The following is a 21,925-nucleotide window of genomic DNA, read 5'->3' on the forward strand; positions in this document are numbered from 1 at the left end:
TCCCCCACATCCTTGTGCCGTGTAGGAAAGGAAAGGAGAAACTAAGGTGTAATATGTAGGTTGTGACCACAGATTCTTAGGGGTCCAAGAATTTGTTTAAGCAGTGCATTATGGAAAGAAAGTAGAGATAGCTTACCACCTATTGGTCCCAAAGAAGAGTGAATCCTTCTTTAGTCAGAAATTATAGGACTCCATGGATGTATTCCCGTGAGTATAAAAATTATTTCAGTCCTAGATTATTGTGATTACCATTGCTTTTCTAAGGTTAGATATTTTCAAGACTTACCATACTCCACAGAATAAGGCAAAATATACTACATAGCAAGAGAAAAGGAATGCAAGTAAAGCACCACAAATTCAAGAACACTTTTTTAAAATAAGTTTTTATTGTGAAAATACTGTACAGAGGGGTTACAATCACATAAACAAGGTAATGAGTACATTTCTTATCGAGCATTGTTGCCGTCTGCATAAATTTTCCTGGCTTCTGAAACTTTAATGTTATGTTCTTATTTTGTGGACTTAAAAAAAAAAGATGTAGATTCTGATCCCATTGCCTAGAGTAAGAGCTAAAATTCTTCTCTTTTCATAGACTGACAGGTAAATACCCCTGCTTGTTTGCTCCAAGATGACTAGCAAAGATGTTACATTAAAACCCCTTGTACATGTATGTGCACAAATAGGAAATGGTTGGCACATCAATAGAACCAATCTCCAGAACTCCATCGGAAGGTCTGCTTTTCTCAAGAAACAACCTCCTTTGTTGAGCATAGTGGCAAATGTCTGTAACCCCATCTACTTGGTAGACAAAGATCTTCCAAGGGGAGGATCCAAGGGGGAGCAGCAGGGCTTAAGTTGGAGAGTGCCTACCTATCAACATAAGGCTGTTCATAAGTCTCCAGTGCTGCCCTTCAAAAGAGGAAGTCTGCAAGTTCCTTTCTAGGTTTTATAAACAACTCACTTAAAGACATGTTGCTTAAATTAACTTAAACATCTAAATTAACCTTGAACAAATCTATTTTGATCCTCATGTTTTCTTAAATCCTAAATTGGGAACCTGATATATTCTCTTAGTTCTCAATGCATAACAGGACATTATATCACCTAAGTGTGTATGATTTCCAAGCTCTCTTCCTGTAGAATCAATGTTTAATTGGGTTCAGAAAGCTTAAGATAAAACATTTTGTGCTATTCACTAACAAGATTTTTCTTTTAAATCAACAGCCAAACAGCAACTTATTTGTCTTAGGACTCAATAAAAAAACATAACACCTCATTTTTCCCCTGTCTCATCATTGGCTTGTATAGACCTTAAAAAAATTACTCTAAATTCCACTCGTGTCTCCTTGATGTCTCAGTTCTTTACAGGAAGTGATTATCTAAATACAAGGGCTTCTACAGCACATGACATTGAATAGGTACACAAGGACTTAGTACATTAGTTCCTTCCCCTTAAAGGATTTCTTCTTTTGTTCTGTGGATTTCAAATGTTATTGAAAATAGCACAGCAAAGCGATGTCACAGTTTCTCATCTGACAATGTTTTCTAATTTTCTTTCTTTTTTTCTTGACAGTATAAGCAAGTGGAACAATACATGTCTTTCCACAAGCTCCCGGCAGATATGCGTCAGAAGATACATGATTATTATGAACACAGATATCAAGGCAAAATATTCGATGAAGAAAATATTCTAAATGAACTTAATGATCCTTTGAGAGAGGTAAGGTTCTTGTCCTCAGCCTCCATGATAAATTACTATTGTTTATTTTCTGTTTTCAGGGGAAGTCATTTAGACTATGTCATAACTGCTCAAAAGAAAAATAAGAAGTAAATATTAATATATTTTCTTCTAAAAAGATTTTCAATTGTTTGGGCAATAGTGTCACATGCCGGTAATCCTAGCTTATGTAGAGGTTGAAATCTGAGGTTTATGGTTCAAGTCTCCCAGGCAGTAAAGTCTGTGAAACTATGTATCTCTGAAAAAGCTGCAAATAGAGCTGTAGCTGTAATGGTGGAGTGCTAGCCATCAGCACAAAGCTCAGGAACAGTGCCCAGTCCCTCAATTCAAGCTCCAGAACCAACACACACACACACACACACACACACACACACACACACACAGGTACCTGTGCGCACATACATAGCAGAAAATTATTCTAATTATGTTCTCTGAGTATTCCACTTTATGTGACAGCCAGTATCTGTGGTTCTCAAAAGTTCCATTTGGAAGCCTTATTTTCTGCATTTTCCCAATCTCTATTCTCATGCTTAGTAAATACTTCCCTTTCTTCCTGCCTCCCTCCCTCCCTTTCTTCCTCTCTCCTTCCCTCCTTCCTTCCCTCCCCCCCTCTTTCCTTCCTTCCTTCCTTCCATTTCAATTTTTCTTTTCAGCTTCATTCTCTTTAATCATCTCTTGCCCTGAGCAGGAGCAGTTGACCTACCTTGAGCAATTCCTCTCTTACTACCTCACTAAAATACTGTGCAACATCAATGACAATCCTTTGTCTTGTGTTTTATTTCTCCCCCACCCAACTCTTCCTGCCACCCAGCAGCATGGTTACTTCCCTCCTAGACCGAAAGAGAAAGGCATGCTTCATTCTTTATATTTCTTAGACTGCTTAACCCTCTGCTTTCTTTTATGTCCAAATTCCTCATAAGATTTAAAACACTGGTACATCTTAGCAAGACCTCCACTTCCCTGCCTTGCTTACTTGCTCACTCACCACAGTAACCTAATTCTCACAGCAATATTTTAACTTTCCCCTTAGTTTGCCTTCTAAATTTTAGTGTTTTCTCTGTCTATAACTTAAAGCAACACGACCAGACTAATTTTTTTAGCTGATCATGTCTCTTCTCAGAAATGTTCTTTCCTTTCAAATCAGATCAAGTATAGACCCTAAGGCTCATATCCCAGCCCTGCTACACTCTGTTACCAGCTGATTTTCCAGCTTTCCTCTCTGCTATCACCCTACATTTGACAAAATGCTTTGTTGCCACAACATTTTGTTGTCAACTTGATGTGATACTCAGTTATAATTTTTCACTCTTGTATTCTACGTTTTCCACAAGTATTTGTCATCTGTTGGCAAAATATAATTCAAGTGTCTCTTAATTTCTCCCTTCTTTGATCAGATACAATACCATACTTTTCTTACCTCCAATGTGCTTACTTTGTAAACTTTTGGGTTATTATCCTTTCTGTCTATGTTGACTTCCTTCTCTCATTATTTTCTCCATCCTTATCTTGAAAGTTCCTTAGTATACATTGTATCTTTTTCTTGAAATTCCTAGTACATTCCCCATAAATTACACAAGTATTTTCATCTCAATTGCTGCCTTTTTTCTTTATAATTAACCCTAAATTTCTATGCCCCATAAAAGTTACTTGTATTTTTAAAGAGCTATCAAATGTCAATTAAATGTTTTGAAATTAAATATCTATCAATAATATATTTGAAGGTTATTCTCCTACCAGTATTCAATAAAATTAGAAGTTCTTATTCTTTGCAGCACATAACTCAAAAATCTCCATATTTTTGTAAAAGAAAGAAATATTCTATTTACTTAAAAAGATCTACCAATAGGCTTCAAGCTTTAAAATGCATACTTTTTCGTCAGTCAAAATTTTCAATAAAATGAAAAGCTTGACTCATGGGAACAAAGTTGAGTTCTCAAGGGCCTGGATGATTTCAGGCAGAGTCCGCACAGCTCACAAACATGGAGGCAACTAATTAATTCAAGGTAGTATATCAGATACAAAGATCACATCAGAAATAGGAAAGTAAGCTAAAACTGAAATTTATTCCAAGGAAATTTAGGATCCTTGCATAAAATGTCATGAGAGAATGCAAATCAAGAATGTAAAGTCAACAGAATAAACATAAAAATGAATCTTATGAAATTATGGCTCATGCCTGTAATCCTATTTAGGAGACTATAATTGGAGAGGATCGTGGTCCCCTTGTTTACCATGGCCCATATGGGCAAAAATTTCATGAGACCCCCCCCCTTCTCAACTAGCAAAAAATACTGAGTTTGATTATTCCTGCCTTTCATCCCAGTTAGCCAGAGCAAAAAACAAAACAAAGGAACAAAAGAAGGTGGGACCCTTCTTCATCAATAATGAAAGCAAAATAGATTGAAAACAAAGCTGAAATGAAAGAATTTCTCATTGGTACCTGTGAGGTCTTGAGTTCAACCCCAGATACATCAAAGAAAAGACAAAGGAATACAGTCAAAGGAAGGAAGGAAAGGAGGGAGAGAGGGAAAGGCAGGAGGGAGGGAGGGAGGAAGGAAGGAATTATACCATGAAGTGTGAGACTCATCTGTGGTTAAAATCATGGGAATATAAAATGAGGGTAACAAGAAGTTTATTTTTTTCAGTAAAATGTGTATTTTATTTACAACTATTTACTATTTTCACACTATAATTTACATGGTCTTAACTGGAATACATTTTTCCACTTTATCTGCATCCAGAAAAACCTTCCATTTCCTCAACTGCTACAACTCTAGAATATGCCCCAAACTATTCAAAGACCATAGTGTAGTTTCTTCAACATCTTTGGCCTCAACTTCTATAGTGTATTCACACCTTCTCTCTCTCTCTCTGTCTTTAAAATCAACTGGCTCAATGAATTCCCTAAGAGTGCTACTAGACTAATTGGCATCTGGACCAAATGTGATGATGTCGTTCTATTTCTAGAACATGACTATGACCTCTCACCTTTCGGAAAACTGTTCAAGCTCTGTAATGTAACATGAGGCAGGAGGCTCTTTGTGGATTGTTTTTTCATTTCCTCACATCAGTGCTTGATTTAATAGGGTATTGTTGATGATACCTGTAAAGTAGTTAAACTCCACTGTTTTTTGTCATGTTGCTCTCTCTACCTTCAACCCTTTCTATTCATGTTCCCTTTGCCTTCTACCATGCACTTCCTTCTGCACAAACTTACCTCAAGCATACCACCTTTGTCACTGTTTTCCATCTTTCAGGTTATCATCATATTCTCTTGAATCTGTGTCTTAATTTTTCTTGTATCTCTAGCAACCAGCATGTATCAGGAACTCATGAAATATTTACTGATTAAACAGTCTTCTTTAAAAGAATTATGAATGAAAACCAAAAGAAAAGTCATGGCTACCTAATAAAAGTAGACTTCCTGTGAACAGATGCATAAAATATTCAGAAGTTTAACTTCTTTAGAAAACATTAAATGTTCAACATCTACTGTAGAACTCCCCAGCTTTTGGCACCAGAATCACACAAAACTCAACTTTGCATGTTGATCTGAAAAACATGGGTTGAAAAGACAAGTAAAGAACAATAAGAAAGATAGTAACAAAAATCATTATTAAAGAAAAAATTGAATCTAAAACTTTCGAATGTGTGCTGAACAAATGTTTTACAAGAGAAATGACAGAGCCCTGAAGACCTTTCTCCCTGAAAGACCTACCACAGTTAAATTGTCATGTTAGATCACAGGAACTATTTTTTTTTAATAACAGCAAAACACATCATCCCACCTTTCACAGGTTACATTTTAGCTAGGAGATAAACCGTAAACTTTCCTAAAGGTATATTTTGATTTGCCACTCTACAATTAGTACCAAGAAAGTGTTTGATTACATGTAAGACATTGGACAAAGGTACAAAGTATATCCAGTGAGTGAACCAGGGCCCTCATAAGGGAAATCTGAGTATGTGATATTTACTTTATAGTGAAGAGGCACAACATAAGACATTAATTGTACATATATTCACATATACAATATAAAATTGTTCACTATGAGTCAATCATGAAATCTTATACTAAGACTTCTAATTTAAAATACTTGATTGTCAGGAATCTCATTTTATATAAATATTTTGCATATTTTAGGTGCTAACAAATAGTTAACAGTAATGATCTTCCCTAATAGAAGTTTAGGGACTAGGGGTTTTATAAAATGAAGGATACATTATAGCTGAGGACTCTTAAAAATACACAAATAGCCTATAACTTAAAAGTAAGAAGAGGAAAAAGTAAAATGTAAGGAAAGTAAAAATTATTGTATATTCATATTAAATTTAGTTTGTATCATTTTAGTTCATTTAATCAAACCTTTGTTTTAAATGTGTTCGAATATTTTTAAGATATTCCTAAGATCTAAAATACTAGGAATAAATTCATTTAGATGACTTTTGCAAACAACTCTCATAATCGTTTTTGATATTTCAAAAATACTGCTTTGTTGATATAATTCTGTTTCCATTTATGGCAAAAATTAGGTGATTTATCTTTGTCATATACTAGGGGCAAATTGCTGTAACACATTAAAGAGAAAAACTTATTCTAATTCAGTCTCTATAAATGTTAACTCCCTGAAGAGGCCTCTCCTGAGAAACTCATCCATAGATCCTTTGTAGTCAAGTCTTCCTTGTGTCAGCATCTCTCTGAGTTGCACATTACTCTCCAACCTTGCTTTCAAACCTCAATATTTATAATTTTGTTATCTTCTCTGCCATGTGAACTCATAATTCAGCAAAGGAACGACTTCTTTCTTAATGTCTACCCTAACTCCAGACCACCGGTAAGACATACTTAGTAATGATAAACAAACACGTTCAACTTAAATAGGGATCACATACTCAGCAAACTATCGCAAAGAATCAGTGATGGTTGGGGGAAGGGGCATAGGAAGTATTTTGTAAATAAACAAAGCTATTTGTATGGTTAATGAAAACAGTATTCACCATGCTGAGTAGCTGTGCTCAAGTTTACTATAACTGTATATTTCACTGTACTCAGCATTTTTTCTATTGTGATACAAAAGGCTTTTTTAGATCCCTCAGCCATTGTGTTTGAGGTAAGTGCTCATATTGTGGCTTAGAGCTTAAAAGCTCTACTCTATCCAGTGGGAGTCAAAAGATTGGTAGTACTGGGACTGGACTCAGGGATTCATATTTGCTAGGTAACCACTCTACCAGTTAGGTCATGTCCCCAACTTCTTTTACATTATTTTTTAGGTAGGGTTTCTTCATGAGACTGGCTTCTAGCTCTGATCCTGACTGATCTTGCCATCACATGTGACTTGTCCTTACAGATACTCTTCTTAACTATTTTGTCTAAGCCTGACTTCAAACCAAACCATGATCCTTTATCTCTGCCTTTCATATAGATGGGATTACTTGGGATTACTTGGCATGCATCGACAAACCCAGCCAGAGTTCTATGTTTTATGTTCTTTGCTAACTTTCTCTGTGCTTATGCATTAATCACTTAGTGGGATGGGGCAAAGGATTCCAGTAGAAGACTATTATAAAAGCTATATAAATGTTCTGTCCCATCATTACAACCCAGTCACATCAAAGGATATGCAGAAAATATTTTTTTATCTTTATTACCTCTATGATTGCTGAGAGGGTGATTCAACGTTATTAGACCAGAGAGACACAAAGCCCTGCCTTATCCTATGTCCTATTTCTTTTGGAACAAATTCAATCTGCTAATAACTCTTCCTTCATTTTAGCAGCCAGCTTTCTGGAGGCAATGTCTTAGCATCAAAACTTGACATTGAAATATTAGGATCATAAGACTGATGTATGCTTTTGCAGAGGCTGGCAGCATATTAAAAAATAAGAACTAATTATAAAAATTCAATTCTATGCTACCCCCTACATATAAGAGTTAGTTAGAATGTGTACAAAGTTATCTCTATTTTTAACATGATCAGACTTAAACTGATTTGATTAGAGCAAAATGGCAAACTTAACACTCAAGAAGGAGGTTAATGCCCTTCTGAGCCTGTCTTCAAAGTTCAGAACTGATCTATTTTTAAACAATGGAGTGTGAAGAGCCATGGGCTGAAAATAGGTACAAATCACGTGTCCCAGTGGAATAAAGAATGTCAGTATATTTCATTTTCACAGACCATGAATTGGACTGAGAGTGTCATCCTGTCCTTCTGACCTTTAGTTTGTCAAATAGATTGTAACACAGGAAGTATGAGTTGCATGTGTATTTATATACTATATTCTGCATCACTTTTAAAGTGCATATTCATTGATTTTTAAATACCTTCTAAAAATGTACTTCAGTTAAAGTTAAGTAAAATGGCCTAGAATCATAGCATCTCAAGGCTGTACTGAGATCTTAGAAGTTTTTATACGTTCATGTAACATGTAAGTCTTTTCTCTTTTGGCCTCAAGTGTTTTTCAAATTTTCTTTTTTCTATTTTTCCTCAGCCTGTAGACAAGAGCTAGACAAAAGCAGTTAATGATTTGTTAGTGCATGTGATAGGAGAAACAAATTATAAGATGTAGTTTTCAGCCTTGAAGGAAATAATTATTGTATGTTTGGAGAGCATACTTAAATAAATGGGGGTTAAAACACGATGAAGAGAAAGTAAAGCAGATTACTAAAAATAGAAGAAATGTAGGAAATCATTTATATTTTTAAAACAGCCTATGTGTACAAAAGAAAAAGTTGTCAGAAGGGAAAAATTGCATGATCTGGAGTAGAGTGGAAAGCTTTCAAAGGGGAAGACTTGAATGGATGTACATGGGGAACTCATATAGTCTAAGAGGATACAAGATGAGGCTGTAGGTAGAGAATACTGGATTAATAAAAGAGATGCTTTAACACCCAAATCCAGTTGCTGTTTTACCTTTTCTTTGGTCCCAAGAAGAGAAAATTTTCCCAATGAATTACAGAAGTATAAAGTGTATGTGACTACAAATCAAATAAGCTGCTTTTCATCATTGTAATTAATTATTTTAAGAAAGGACACAGGCCGTTTTTTCTTCATGTTATTGTAGTAATGAAGATTATTTAAACAATCTTGAGGTAGAGAATCAAATCACAGAACTCAAATAAGTTTAGAATTGAAAATCAAACTGAAAAGCAACCTTGATTATCAGGAAAAAGTCAATGCCTTTAGTGTTACATATTAAAATTACATCTAAAACTTGAAATATTAAGATTAAAAGGACATGTGGGCTTTGAGACATGTATTTTTTATCACTGAGCTAAAGCATAAACAGAAAATACTGATTTCCATAATTTTAAATTTGTACCCTCAATGGAGAATATCTAAAATGCATTTTTATAGCTGATCCAAACCAGCTCCTTATTGTTTAAAATGTCCCTCAAATAGACTCATGTGACTAGAGATTCATATTATTGCACTATGTAAATGGTGATTATATCATCATATAAAATGAGGAGGAGGAGGAAGAAATGAAGGATACTTTTTTGTTAACAGCTACATTAAGTGAAACAGCATGTCACTGTTGGGTACTTTAGTTTTTAGCATCTCAGCCCTCAGATAAATCACTTAGACTAAGGGATAATAAAATAAACATAGAAACAATATATTCTGGTAATTTAAAACTAGCTCAAAACTTGTAATTTTATGAAGATCTGAGCATTTGGGTTAGACCCAGTTGAATAGTGATTTAAAATATACATGTTAATCATTTGGAAATCTAATTTTAATATATCCTAAAAGAATATTATATTTTGCCTCTGAAATCAGACTTCTGTTTTCCTTTTTAATTTATTTTATTTTATTTTTGTCATGGGGCTTGAATTCTGGGCCTGGGCGCTGTCCCTCAGCTCTTCAGCTCAAGGCGAGCGCTCTACCACTTGAGCTACAGCACCACTACCGGTTTTCTAGTGGTTTATTGGGGATAGGAGTCTCACAGTCTTTCCTGCTCAGGCTTGCTTTGAACTGCAATCCTCAGATTTCAGCCTCCTGAGCAGCTGGGATTATGGGCGTGAGCCACCAGCACCCAGCTAAATTTTATTTTATTGTATTGTAAGTGTGATGTCAGAGGGGTTACAGTTAGACAAGTAAGTTAATGAGTACATTTCTTGTCCAACATTGTTACTCTCTTCCTATTTATATACCTGTGTTTAGTGAAAACAATGTACTTTATGTATACTAAAAGTAAATTTAATTATAGAGAAGAGACCTACCTATTTCTGCTCTCTAGCAAGTTCTCTCTCTCTCTCTCTCTCTCACTCGCTCGCTCTTGCTCTCTAGCTCTGTGTGTGTGTGTGTGTGTGTGTGTGTGTGTTTAGGTGTCATGCTTAGGAAATCCAACACTTAGCAAAGACCTTAGTAAGAAAAGAACTGCTCAATATTATTTTATGATTACTGGGCTAGGAACTGTTTATACTAATTGTAGTTTATTGAAATGTTTTGAGCTACTAATATGAGGACTTTACCTCATATTATTAAGGGCCTCCAAAGAACATAAGCAGAAAAATCTCTAGAAATTGAGTAAAACCAAATGCCTATGGCACATGTCTGTAATTCTAGAGATTTGAGCAGAAATCCAGAGTGTCACAGCTCAAAGCCAGTTTGGACTGCCAAACTATGGTAGCTCAAAAAAGTCTATAGAGAGAGCTATGCTATACTGACAGGTTAGCCCCTTTGGAACTCCTTGCCAAACAATAACCTAACTCTGATGCTCTACATGAAGTAAGTTTTTGTGAAAGAAACAAAACTGTTGCACTTAACAGTACATGTGTGTGTTTGTGTGTGTGTGTGTGTGTGTGTGTGTGTGTGTGGACAAATAAGATCAACCTAATATTCATAATTGTTGTACAGTATATGTCTGTTTGCCTTTGTTATAATAAATTGGTTCAATTGTACTGAATGTTGTATTTAACTCTATGGTTTCTCTTTCTATAAATCAGAAAAATGGCATTTATCTTTCAGTTCTGTTATTGTAGCATAGTCCCAGTACCCATTCCCATTTAATTGTTGTTTGCTTCTCTTCTTCCCTTTTAATGGAAATCATCCTATCTGAGCCACATTATCTGTTAGCCTTCTCCTTTAAATCAATGTCATCTCTTTTCTGTAGTCCCACCCTATTTATACTCTCTTGACATATGCTCAGATGAGAGAAACTGTTCTCTTACTCAGGGTCTCTTCTGTCACTGTTCTCTCACCATTTAATCTTATTAAGAACATAAATGTTACCTGGAAACCTCACTGACAGAATGGAATGTTTGTTCTTCATTTTGTTTTTCTTTCTTTTGCTTTCTGCTTTGCTTCTTACTACTTGCAGTTTATCATTTATCTTTTCTTTCTCTTGTTCTCCATTTCTCATTCCTCCTCCTTGATAGCCAGTGCTGCCTGCTTCATACTTACTTGTGTGTGCCCAAACCTACTCATTTCTCCTATTTTCACCTCCATTCCCTAACTAAATGCTACTAACAGTATTTCTTTCTCCTTACCTCACTTACTCTACCTTTCCATGAACCTCTCCAATAAAGCTTACCTCTTACCTCATCCTCATATAATAATTTTTGTGCATAGATTTTTGTTTCTAGTTCTTATTTGTTGATGATGAACATGCATTTTGTGGAGTATAAAATTTAAATGGAAAATTTTAGCAATTTCTGTAAATAACTTTCTTTCTTACTTAAGTCACTCTCCTGTCAAGTGGTCCACTCCAATTTGGGGAATATATTTTTAGTAAGATCTCTTTGACAATTCAACTTAATCTATTTTTCTATGCAATAGATTTAACAGCCATTTTGCAAGTCTTTCTTAAGCCTTATCAGAGTCAGCTGGAATTAAATTGCATTTGGAACTTACAGAGATCAAATTATAACACCATCAACTGATATCTCACAGTGAAGCTGAGAAACAAAGACTAATAAACCCCCAGATAAAGAAACAACTTCTTGATGTTGCGTTGGCTAAATTGCATTTTTTGAGTGTTTCTGTTTTTACCTTTATCCTTTTACTTTATAATCAAATTTAACTGAATGCTATGAAAATTACATATGTTTCATCTGCTTTCACCCTAGTTGGTCTTTTTCAAAGCAAAATGTTTTTATATTCTAAAAAGCAAAGCAGTGGGACTATGCTAAGACTAAACTAATTTAAAAATTCATGTTCATTCATAGTGTAAATTTAAATATAATTGCTAAAAAATTGCTAAAAAATGCTAAAAAAACAAATTAGATGAATATGAAAACTATACCTACAGAAACATTAAATATAGCTTGTTCTGATCTATCATTTAAAAACAATTATATTTAATTCATGCTACTTAATCATAATTTCCCATTTGCACATGCAGAAGCTTTTAGACTAATTAGCTTAGATTTGTAAATTGATGATTATTATCCAAGTAATTAATGATGTTGCTGGTTTCACAACAAGTAATAATGAAAAACACTACCACCCATTATTGTATAGAAGCCCATTGTGATATACTTTTCTTTATACTGACTGGATTTTTTTTAGGATTTTTTTATAGTATGCTATGATGGAATATTGTCTAGATGTTACAAAGATGAGATGAAATGTCACTGAGAACCACCTCACAACATGAGAAATAGTTCATACTTTAAAAGTAGAGAAAAGGAAACAATGAACTCACATGCTGATCATAAATTTGTAATTATTTAAGAAGGATACATAAGTATCTCTGTATATTTTATTAAATAGAACTATGTATTAAATTTCACAGTAACAACTATATATCACCATTAAATGATACAGCAGAAAAATTATAGAGTTCATGCAATGGAGATATCAAATTTGTTAAAATATTAATAAGAAATACATTTGGATATAAAAGTAGAAGCTATGCTGAAATGAATGAACTTTTAGATTAAAGAGCTTATGATATGCTTAAAGTATTTCTGTTTTAAGCAAATACAATTGCAAAATTTAAAAAAATGTGGATTAATATAAGGTGCCAAGCTTTTATGTCTTTGGCCCAGACGATAGGGAGGTCCCATGGTATGGTTGAATGCGCATGGCTAATTGCTCTAGATATTATCATCTCTGCAGACTAGGCCATGCATTTCCTCTCTCTAATCCTGCTTTCTTCTGTATATGTGAAAAAGCAAAACTGAATTCAAGATTATTTTCTCCTAGAATGCAGCAAGGTCTACTAGCTATAGAGAGCTGTAGACTTTGTAAGTCTTGTTACCTTCCCTTTTCCTTTTGTATCTGTAGTTTATACTCAAATGACAATTTCCCTTAGCATTAAAGAGAAAAAGAGACACACACACACACCAGTGAACTAGAACATTTCTTCCAAGGGAAGAAATAGAAGGAAGATATTGACAAGCCATGAGGAAGATGTACCGTATTGACACTGCCATGGTCCATTACTTGCCCCCAATGAATGATTACGGAATATACTTTCTTTTTTTGCAGTTTCTTGCTGCTCAGACCAAAAGGACATGAAGGCTCTTGCCTCAAGCAGACAGTCAGAATAGCCTAACTGTAGGAAGTAGCAAAGTATTAAACACAGATGGTGTTTTCAAAACTCTGCCAAACTGGAATATGCATACCATTTATAAAGACACCTACATGCAGATTTGTAAAAACCATCACTTTGTGAGACATAGGAAGGGCCAAATTTAAAGCTATTAGTTTGCCATCTCAGAATCATCAAAAATTTGTGGCAGACTTGTAAAATTTATGTATAATTCAAAAGAACCAATGTATGGTTAAAATCTAAGCCTTCAGGGTTTGTGATGATTCTAGATATTAACTCCACAGTGGCTTGTCAAAATCCATCAATACCCCAAGCCAGGGAACCAGGTTGCCTGATAAACTGGAATTCTTATCCTTGTGTGTGTGCTCAGAGGAGATTATGTAATAACTTTAAAACGAGAAGAAGTTATACCTAGGACAGGCTATTGTTGTGAGAATCAAGTAAGTTAACACTTGTAAAGTACAAGCAACATCTTAAATTCTGTGAATTCAATAAATGTTGGCTCTTTTATTTTTGAAATAAAATTACTCCTTTTAACAAGCCCCCACAAACATTCAATTTTGTTTTGAGGCTACTAAATGGGAATGAAGTGGGGGCTTCGAATTTTCTAAATGATGAAGTATTATTGATATTGTTTGAACTTAGGAACTCAGTGTTTTCTAAAAAATGTTTCTAAAAACAATTTAGAAATCTCTGATTCTGGATGACTTTCAACTGTCTATCTCAGTTCTTAGAAGGATGCTCTTAACTGCTCAGCAGACACTAAAAATATGGGGTGTTTTGGCATGCAGGAACTGAGTGATGTCACCACAGGTCCATTTCGTTATGATTTACTCTGTGATTAATTTGTATAATCATGGCAATTGTAGTTAGAGCTATCATGTTTAAACTGTGTAGTAATAATGTTTTAGAATGGAGCAGAATTCAATGCTTTCTAAAATGGAATTTACATGGTGATGGTTATATTTAATGATGTATCATCCCTCTACTTCCCTTTCCCTACCACCACTAACTATATTGATCAACAGCTTTCACTGTTTTGCTATATACTTTGCTGTATACATATTTACTTCCACTGTATCACATAATTCTTCATCCTTTCTTTTTCCCTTCTTCTCTTTGCCTGTAAGTACTCCTTTTAGCTAGATTCATGTTATCTATCTATCTATCTACCTACCTATCTATCTATCTAATGGGTGTACATATGCACATATACCTATACCTATATACACCTATGCCTACAAATTTATATATACATTTATACATACATATATATCAATATGTACATGAATATGCATGTCTTTTAGTGCTAGCTTCCACATTATGAGTGAAAGCATTGAATATTTTGCTTTTTGCACTCGTCTTGCTCAATATGATGTCCTTCTATTTTGACTATTTTCTGAAAGTATCTTGATCTCACTTTTCTTCACTGTGTAATCTTTATCTATTCACCTACTATGGGGCATCTTGACTGGTGGATATTGTGAACAGTACTGCGATGAACAGAGATAAGAAGATACCTTTCTTGTATATTAATTTATACTTCTTCAAATATATGCTGAGCAGCGGTATGAAACACTCATAGGAAGCTCTGATTTTAATCTTTTGTGAAATCTCCAGATGGCTTTCTAAATGGGGTGCAGTAATTTACAATACCACCAACAGTATATGAAGCTTCCATTGTCACCCCACATTCTTGTCAGCATTTGTTGTAAATATGAATTATTGGTTGTAATTGGTTGTAATTTGCTTGTCTTAATATGCCATTTTTGGAATAGATAGAAGTTGATGTAAAGTCATAAAACACTTGTTAATAGGGCTACTGCCCTCCAGTATTTGAAAGCATCTTGAAGACATACTAGAAAAGAGAAAATTTTACATGATTGTGCATGGGTGAATGTCTTAGAAATCTTGAAACTATTGCTTGTTCAAACAGCAGCAGAAAAATCTGGTTAAATTTCTATTTTATATAGTAGTTAAAATACATCCTCTCAACAAATAAACATACTTCACAGCTTGGATACAATGGATAACAAATATCATTTCCAATGTGAAATATTAGAGGGAATAATGTGCATCATTTCTCAAAGCATTGAGGCTTATTTATTTGGCTTCCCAGTGTTTCATCTCCAGCTAGGAATTTGAGAACACAGTTGGCAAACACAGCAGGAGAAAATACCCTCCTGGCACCAAGGCAACAGGATACTCTGTCTGTGTAATTCCTGATCTCAGTTTCTCAAAGAAATCAGTGAATCATCAGGCCTTGTTCATTTTACTATGAGACACCTTAAAGAAAAGACTTGCAAAAAAGACATTCTTGCCATGTATTTAATTAGCATATATATGGAATTGTAGCTTTTATATGCAAAATAGAATTTATGGATCATGACACTAAGCATAATTATCATGAGTCTTTAAGAAATGAGGCCATTTTCAAGAATTTAATATTGTATAATTACAGTATCTGATTTCTATATGAATACTTTCTCTTTTTTTTTTTTTGTCGGTCATGGGGCTTGAACTCTGGCATTGGGCTCTGTCCCTCAGCTCTTCAGCTCAAGGCGAGCACTCTACCGCTTGAGCCACAGCCCCACTTCTGGTTTTCTAGTGGCTTATTGGAGATAAGAGTCTCATGGACTTTCCTTGCCCGGGCTGGCTTTGAACCATGATCCTCAGATCTTAGCCTCCTGAGTAGCTAGGATTACAGGCGTGAGCCACTGGCGCCCGGCATGAATACTTTCTTTACACCAAATATTTGTTGTCATTTTAACAAAGTAAAAGTTTAACAAAAATGATCAGTCCCATTCAAATTAACTCCCTAATATGAATTGATTTTCAAATGTAAGAAGAAAGTGAAACTGTCTTAGCCTTGCTATATGAAATTCATCATTTTGTTAGATGGCAACTTGAGAACATTAAACAATTCAGATTGACACTATGTGAATTTTGTAAGAAAATGTTCCTTTGGGAACATTTGTGACATTTGTTTTTCTTTCTTTCTCATTATTGGTGACTCTAATGCTGTAAAACATATTTCAAACTTTGAACCATTTATGGGTATTTATACTTGTAAATATAAAAATAGAAACATATGCCCACTGTGCTCTTAGTATGATACATTTGCCATAACTGTTTTTGTTACCATAACTGTTTTTGTTACCTTATTATTAAGGTAAGGATTGCATCTTTTTATCCATAAACAAGTGAAGTATTCCTGTTCCATTCCAGAGAGATAACAACACATCTAATTTGCACCAGAATCAAGAATGTTCACTTTTGTGTTTTGGGTTGTTTGTTTAGTTTGTTGTTTGTTGTTTTTGTTTTTGTTTCTTTAATTTAGAATTGGCCTGAGCCTAGAATTCAAACAAGCAAACAATTCAGGCAATGAAAAGGAACCATTTTCAGTTGATTCCTTATGGAAATCAAGGAGGTTTGGACAAAGTAGGTTTTGAAAAAAAAAACTTACTTAGGATAAGTCTCTTTCTCTCTCTCTCTTTTTTTTCTTTTTTGCCAGTCTTGGGGCTTGAACTTGGAGTTTGAGTTTTATCTCTGACCTTCTTTGTGCTCAAAGCTAGCACTCTATCACCTGAACCACAGTGCCACTTCTGGCTTTTTCTAAGTACTGTATAGAAGATAAGAGTCTCATAGATTTTATTGCCTGGGCTGGCTTCAAACTATGATCCTCAAATCTCAGCTTCCTGAGTGACTACCAGCATAAGCCACCAATGCCTAGCTAGTGTCCTTTGATAATCTTTCTTTGTACTGCATTTTACTTGCTCTGAGGTGAATGACATTAATGAAACAGCATCAAAATGCCTTTATTGAGATAGGTGGGTACTTGTTTCAGAACTCCTTCTGATTATCTCTGACATCAGGGAGACTTGGGAACTGATGTCTTTTTATTCTAAAATTAGTTGCAGTTGTGTACTACAGAATTCAAAAATGTGATTTATATCTCTCTTTATATTTGTTAACTCTTGCCAACTTTAGGAGATTGTCAACTTCAACTGTCGAAAGCTGGTGGCTACGATGCCTCTTTTTGCTAATGCCGATCCTAATTTCGTGACTGCTATGCTGAGCAAGTTGAGATTTGAGGTATTTCAACCTGGAGATTATATTATTCGAGAAGGAGCTGTGGGGAAGAAAATGTATTTCATTCAACATGGTGTTGCTGGTGTCATTACAAAATCCAGTAAAGAAATGAAGCTGACAGACGGCTCTTATTTTGGAGGTTGGTACATATAAAATGCAATCTTAACTTTTCTGAGATAAAAATCTAATTTCCTTTAGTTATATGTCTTTTTCAGAATTTTGGAGATGTTAAATATGATTTGTTGTTGTTGTTGTTGCTAATATGAACTTGTTTTTGAAGTCTATTAAGTGTTTCTGTAATTTTTTTCACCTTTCAGGGCTACAAGTTCACGACATGTGTATTTACTACCACCTTGTAGTGTATTGTTTCAACCTCTTTTATAGGAACTAAACAATAACAGCTTAAGTCACATGGAAAATATTTCTTCCTGACACAGAAGTCCTCAGAAAGTTACATGTCTGTCTCTACTGTAGTTTTTAGGGACCCTGATTCTATTTATTTTATTGGTCTCTCATGATTTTTATTTGTCCTTAGCTACATGTGAGGGATTCTTTCTACTATATTTTGATATACAGTAAGAAAAAAGGAATGTGTGGCAGTTTTTCTTCAGTTATGTGCCCCCAAGGTGCCAGTATGACAGTGATTCACATATATCTGGGCCAGGGGTGGTATCACCACTAGCTCTAAGTGCTGGGGAGAAATAGATCCTCTACTTAGGTAGCAAATATATTGGGAAAAAGTGTGAGGATTTGGATTATTCAAGCTTTTTTTTTTTTTACTATAACAAAATAGGCATTTATGCTTGTATACATATAGAAATTTAACTACTGGATTGAAGCCTATGAATATTTTAAATGGAGGTAAATCTCACTAACCTGTGTTTGATAAGACTGATTGTTCTCTTTGTCAATTCATTTGAAATTCTGTCCTCTTAAATAAGAATTATAGCTTACACTTCCTGTCAATTCTAATACAATTGAATATATATTTTATATTTAATATATTTAATATATATCTTTGTAGATAAAAGATGAAAGAGGAGACAAATTTGATCAAATTAGATTATATACATGTATAAAATTATCATAATACAACCTCTTTCTAAAAGTAATACATGCTAATAGAAAAACATTTAAGAGGGGCTGGGACGGTGGCTCAGTGGTAGAGCGCTTGCCTTGCATGTATGAGTCCCTGGGTTCGATTCCTCAGCACCACATAAGCAGAAAAAAAAGCCAGAAGTGGCGCTGTGGCTCAAGTGGTAGAGCGCTAGCCTTGAGCTGAAGAGCTGAGGGACAGCGCCCAGGCCCAGAGTTCAGACCCCACGACCGGACCCCCCAAAAAAAAAACACTTAAGAAATTATCTTTATTGAACTGCTAAATGTGTGCACTTGGGTGTATGCAGTTTGGACCTTCATCCTTAACATAGTGATTGATATATCATTTTTTTTGGCTAAATTAATCTAATTTTGAAGCCATCTTTACATAATTCTTATCATGAATCAGATATTCAACATTATCAAAGTCTCAATAAATGCTGGATATTTAAATATTTCTGTAATTTTTCAAATATAAAACCATGTTCTAATCTTTGATACTTATAGAAATTATTAACAGGCATTATAAAATAGATGAAATAACTAGATTTAATCTTTTGGTAATACCGATTTTTGAGCTGCCTATGTCCTAGATGTGTTTTTTTCCCCTACGTTTGTATGTTGAATCTCTAATCCTAATGTAACTGTACTAGGAAGAGTAGCCTTTGGTAACAAACTAAGTCCTGAAAGTGGACTTGTTGTGTCAAGCATAAAGCTATTTCTTTTTCTGTAATGTGATGATGCAGAACATGGATAGCCTGCAATCTGTGAGAGGGCAGAAACTAGAGCCTGGCCATGTTGGCACACTGGCAGCCTCCTAAGAGAAAGGTATTTCAGTCGTGCATACATCATCCTGTCCATGGTCTCTTGTTACAGTAGCCCAAATTGACCATGACATTGCTAAATACAGTAGCTAGACTATGTTTGATTTCTTCCTCATTTATTTTGTTTTTGCTCTGCGGCTTCACATGTGGGTTTCAGAGTCTCAGTACAACTTCGCTGACTAAGATCTTTGTCCTACTTGGGCAAATATGTTCTTCCTCTGTCACAACTGGGTGTGATTAATGTGCTGACGTTAGTAAAGTGTATCACATTCTTTGGGTAAATTTGTGTGCACTGTTAGCATGTTGCAGCACTATTTTAATGACCACCATCCAACTTCCTTGTATTGAATATAGGAGAGAAAGCGAAGGGGAAATGTGTCTATAAGAAAGCCGCAGCTTCTAAGAAGCATGCAAGGAGAGCAACTGCTTGCGAGAACTGAAGTTAAAATTTTTACCTATGAGGGCTGGGAAGGTGGCTCAGTGGTAGCGCGCTTGCCTTGCATGCCTGAAGCCCTGGGTTCGATTCCTCAGCACCACATAAACAGAAAAAAAAAAAGCCGGAAGTGGCACTGTGGCTCAAGTGGTAGAGCACTAGTCTAGAGCTGAAGAGCTGAGGGAAAGCGCCCAGACCCAGAGTTCAGGCCCACAACCAGACCCCCTCACAAAAAATTTACATATGAAAAAGCCCTCCAAGCCAGGAATTGGTAGCTCAGGCTTGTAATCCTAGCTACTCAGGAGAGGATCTCAGTTGGAAGCCAGCCTAGGCAGAAAAGTCTGCATGAGACTCTTACCTCCAGTTAACCACCAGAAAACTGGAAATGGAGCTGTAGTTCAAATTGATTGAGTCTTAAGCAAGAGAACTCATGGACAGTGCCCAGGCCCTTAGTTTAAGTCCCACAAGTGATAAAAAAGGGGGTGGGGCTCCTTTGATCTTATAAACTCTATATTATCATTCCAGAATTGAGGAAGTAGAGCAAGTCATCCTAGGAAAAGTCAATATTACCTTTGGAAACATAAGTGTACATCCAGAAATAATGAGAACTTCTTTGACTTTCTCAAAGTAACAGTTGGATTTTTTTAAAAATTACCTTCATGATTTCTTTCCTTTTTTTTTAATTGTGAAAATACTGTACAGACGGGTTACAATTACATAGGCAAGACAATGAGTATATTTCTTATCAAGCATTGTAGCCTCCTCCTTTGTTTCTCCTTCCCATCCATAGTTTATAGACATACATCTATAAGATATTGGGCTTTTTAGTCTTGTGCTATTTAACACATTCCTAAGTTCGTACTTGGTATGTGTCCCAGGCAACTTTATGAATGTTTTAAGACAAAAGCACTAATCTCAGGAATCTGAGATTTGGATGACAGTGATGCCCTTGGGTTACTGTATGGGCATCATTGCTGGTAGACAGATGGCTAATTTCTTACTGTGTCCTTATTTCAACTCTGTCTGTAGCTTGTTCTTTTTCTATGTGGCCTTCCACCTGTGCAAATAGCAAATGGCTTTATTATGAAGGTTTTGTGTGCTCTTAAATTTAGACCTCACTTCAAGTCTGCAGGTCTAAATAACTCACACCTTGCAATTGTACCAATGGGGTTGCTCTTCTGGAACTTTGTGCTGTGTGTCATTTAACTGGAAGTCTCTGAGTAGCCTAAACATATTTTAGTACTTGATTGTCTCCCATAATTTTGCAAATTAAATGATCAAAATTCTATTTTTAGGATGAAAAGGATTAGGAAACAGCATGATGTGGCAATGTGCTAGTCCTATAGGGCCTAGAAGGATGGAGCTGCCAGGCAATTTGTTTAAGGTCCAAAGGCTCAAGGCCATCATCTGTAAAATGAGGTCACTAAGACAGACACTCTTTACAATCCTAACAGCATGACAATTCTGTTGGAATGAGGCTCTTGGGGGAAGGCATATTTGCTTTGTTTTATTTTAGTCATTTTGTGGGCATCTAAACTGATGCCTTGCCTATTCTAAAGTCCCAGTATTGTTGAAAAATGGCTATGTTTTTGTTTGTAGCACTGTTGAGGATTTCTAAGCCAACCACATAACATTTTAAAATGAAACAGCCGCAGGTAATACTTGTGATGATTCATGTTCTGGTGGGGAAGGATTGTAGCTATTTTCTCATAGGTAATGAAAAGTAAAAAATTGTCAGAGTCTGAGCTATAAAGCTTGTGGAAATGTGAGAAGCAGAAGGATATTAGTAGAAGACCTGGAGATGTTATTGGGCCAGGAGAAAAATCATGGATCTTTTCTAAGACACTATTTCCATATCTGCAAATTCGAGCTAATATGATTACGTTTGCTTAGAGGATTAAATAATTCAACATGTCTAAAATGTTTTCATATAGTCTGTGTTATATGTTAAATATTGACATAAGCAAAATAGCTAAAGATACACACAGAAAACATTACCTAGTAATTATTGATTTATTGCTTGTAACAATGAACCAACACTTGAGAATCTGATTTTTAATTTGTATATTCTTCAGGTCTTGTGTTAGTTATGATCCTATATCAATTGTGTGCATTTTGGAAGGAATGAAAGTAAGGCTTGGTAAAATAGTCTGAAATATATTTTTAACCTAAGGATCACCTGCAAATTCTATACACCTGATCCTCCACAAAAATGTGAATACACACCAACAACCATTCTCA

General features: G+C 35.1%; 1 protein-coding gene across 1 annotated transcript in view; it reads left to right on the plus strand.

The window, feature by feature from the left end:
* Hcn1 (hyperpolarization activated cyclic nucleotide gated potassium channel 1) overlaps window positions 1-21,925 on the plus strand; it is a 285,400-nt gene that overhangs the window by 240,076 nt on the left and 23,399 nt on the right. The window contains exons 5-6 of the mRNA XM_013018567.1: window positions 1,574-1,720; window positions 17,231-17,471. Coding sequence (XP_012874021.1) covers window positions 1,574-1,720; window positions 17,231-17,471 — 388 coding nt within the window. The remainder of the gene's footprint in view (window positions 1-1,573; window positions 1,721-17,230; window positions 17,472-21,925) is intronic.

This window comes from Dipodomys ordii, unplaced genomic scaffold (assembly GCF_000151885.1).
Source record: "Dipodomys ordii isolate 6190 unplaced genomic scaffold, Dord_2.0 Scaffold41, whole genome shotgun sequence".
In the NCBI taxonomy this organism is placed as follows: Eukaryota; Metazoa; Chordata; class Mammalia; order Rodentia; family Heteromyidae; genus Dipodomys; species Dipodomys ordii.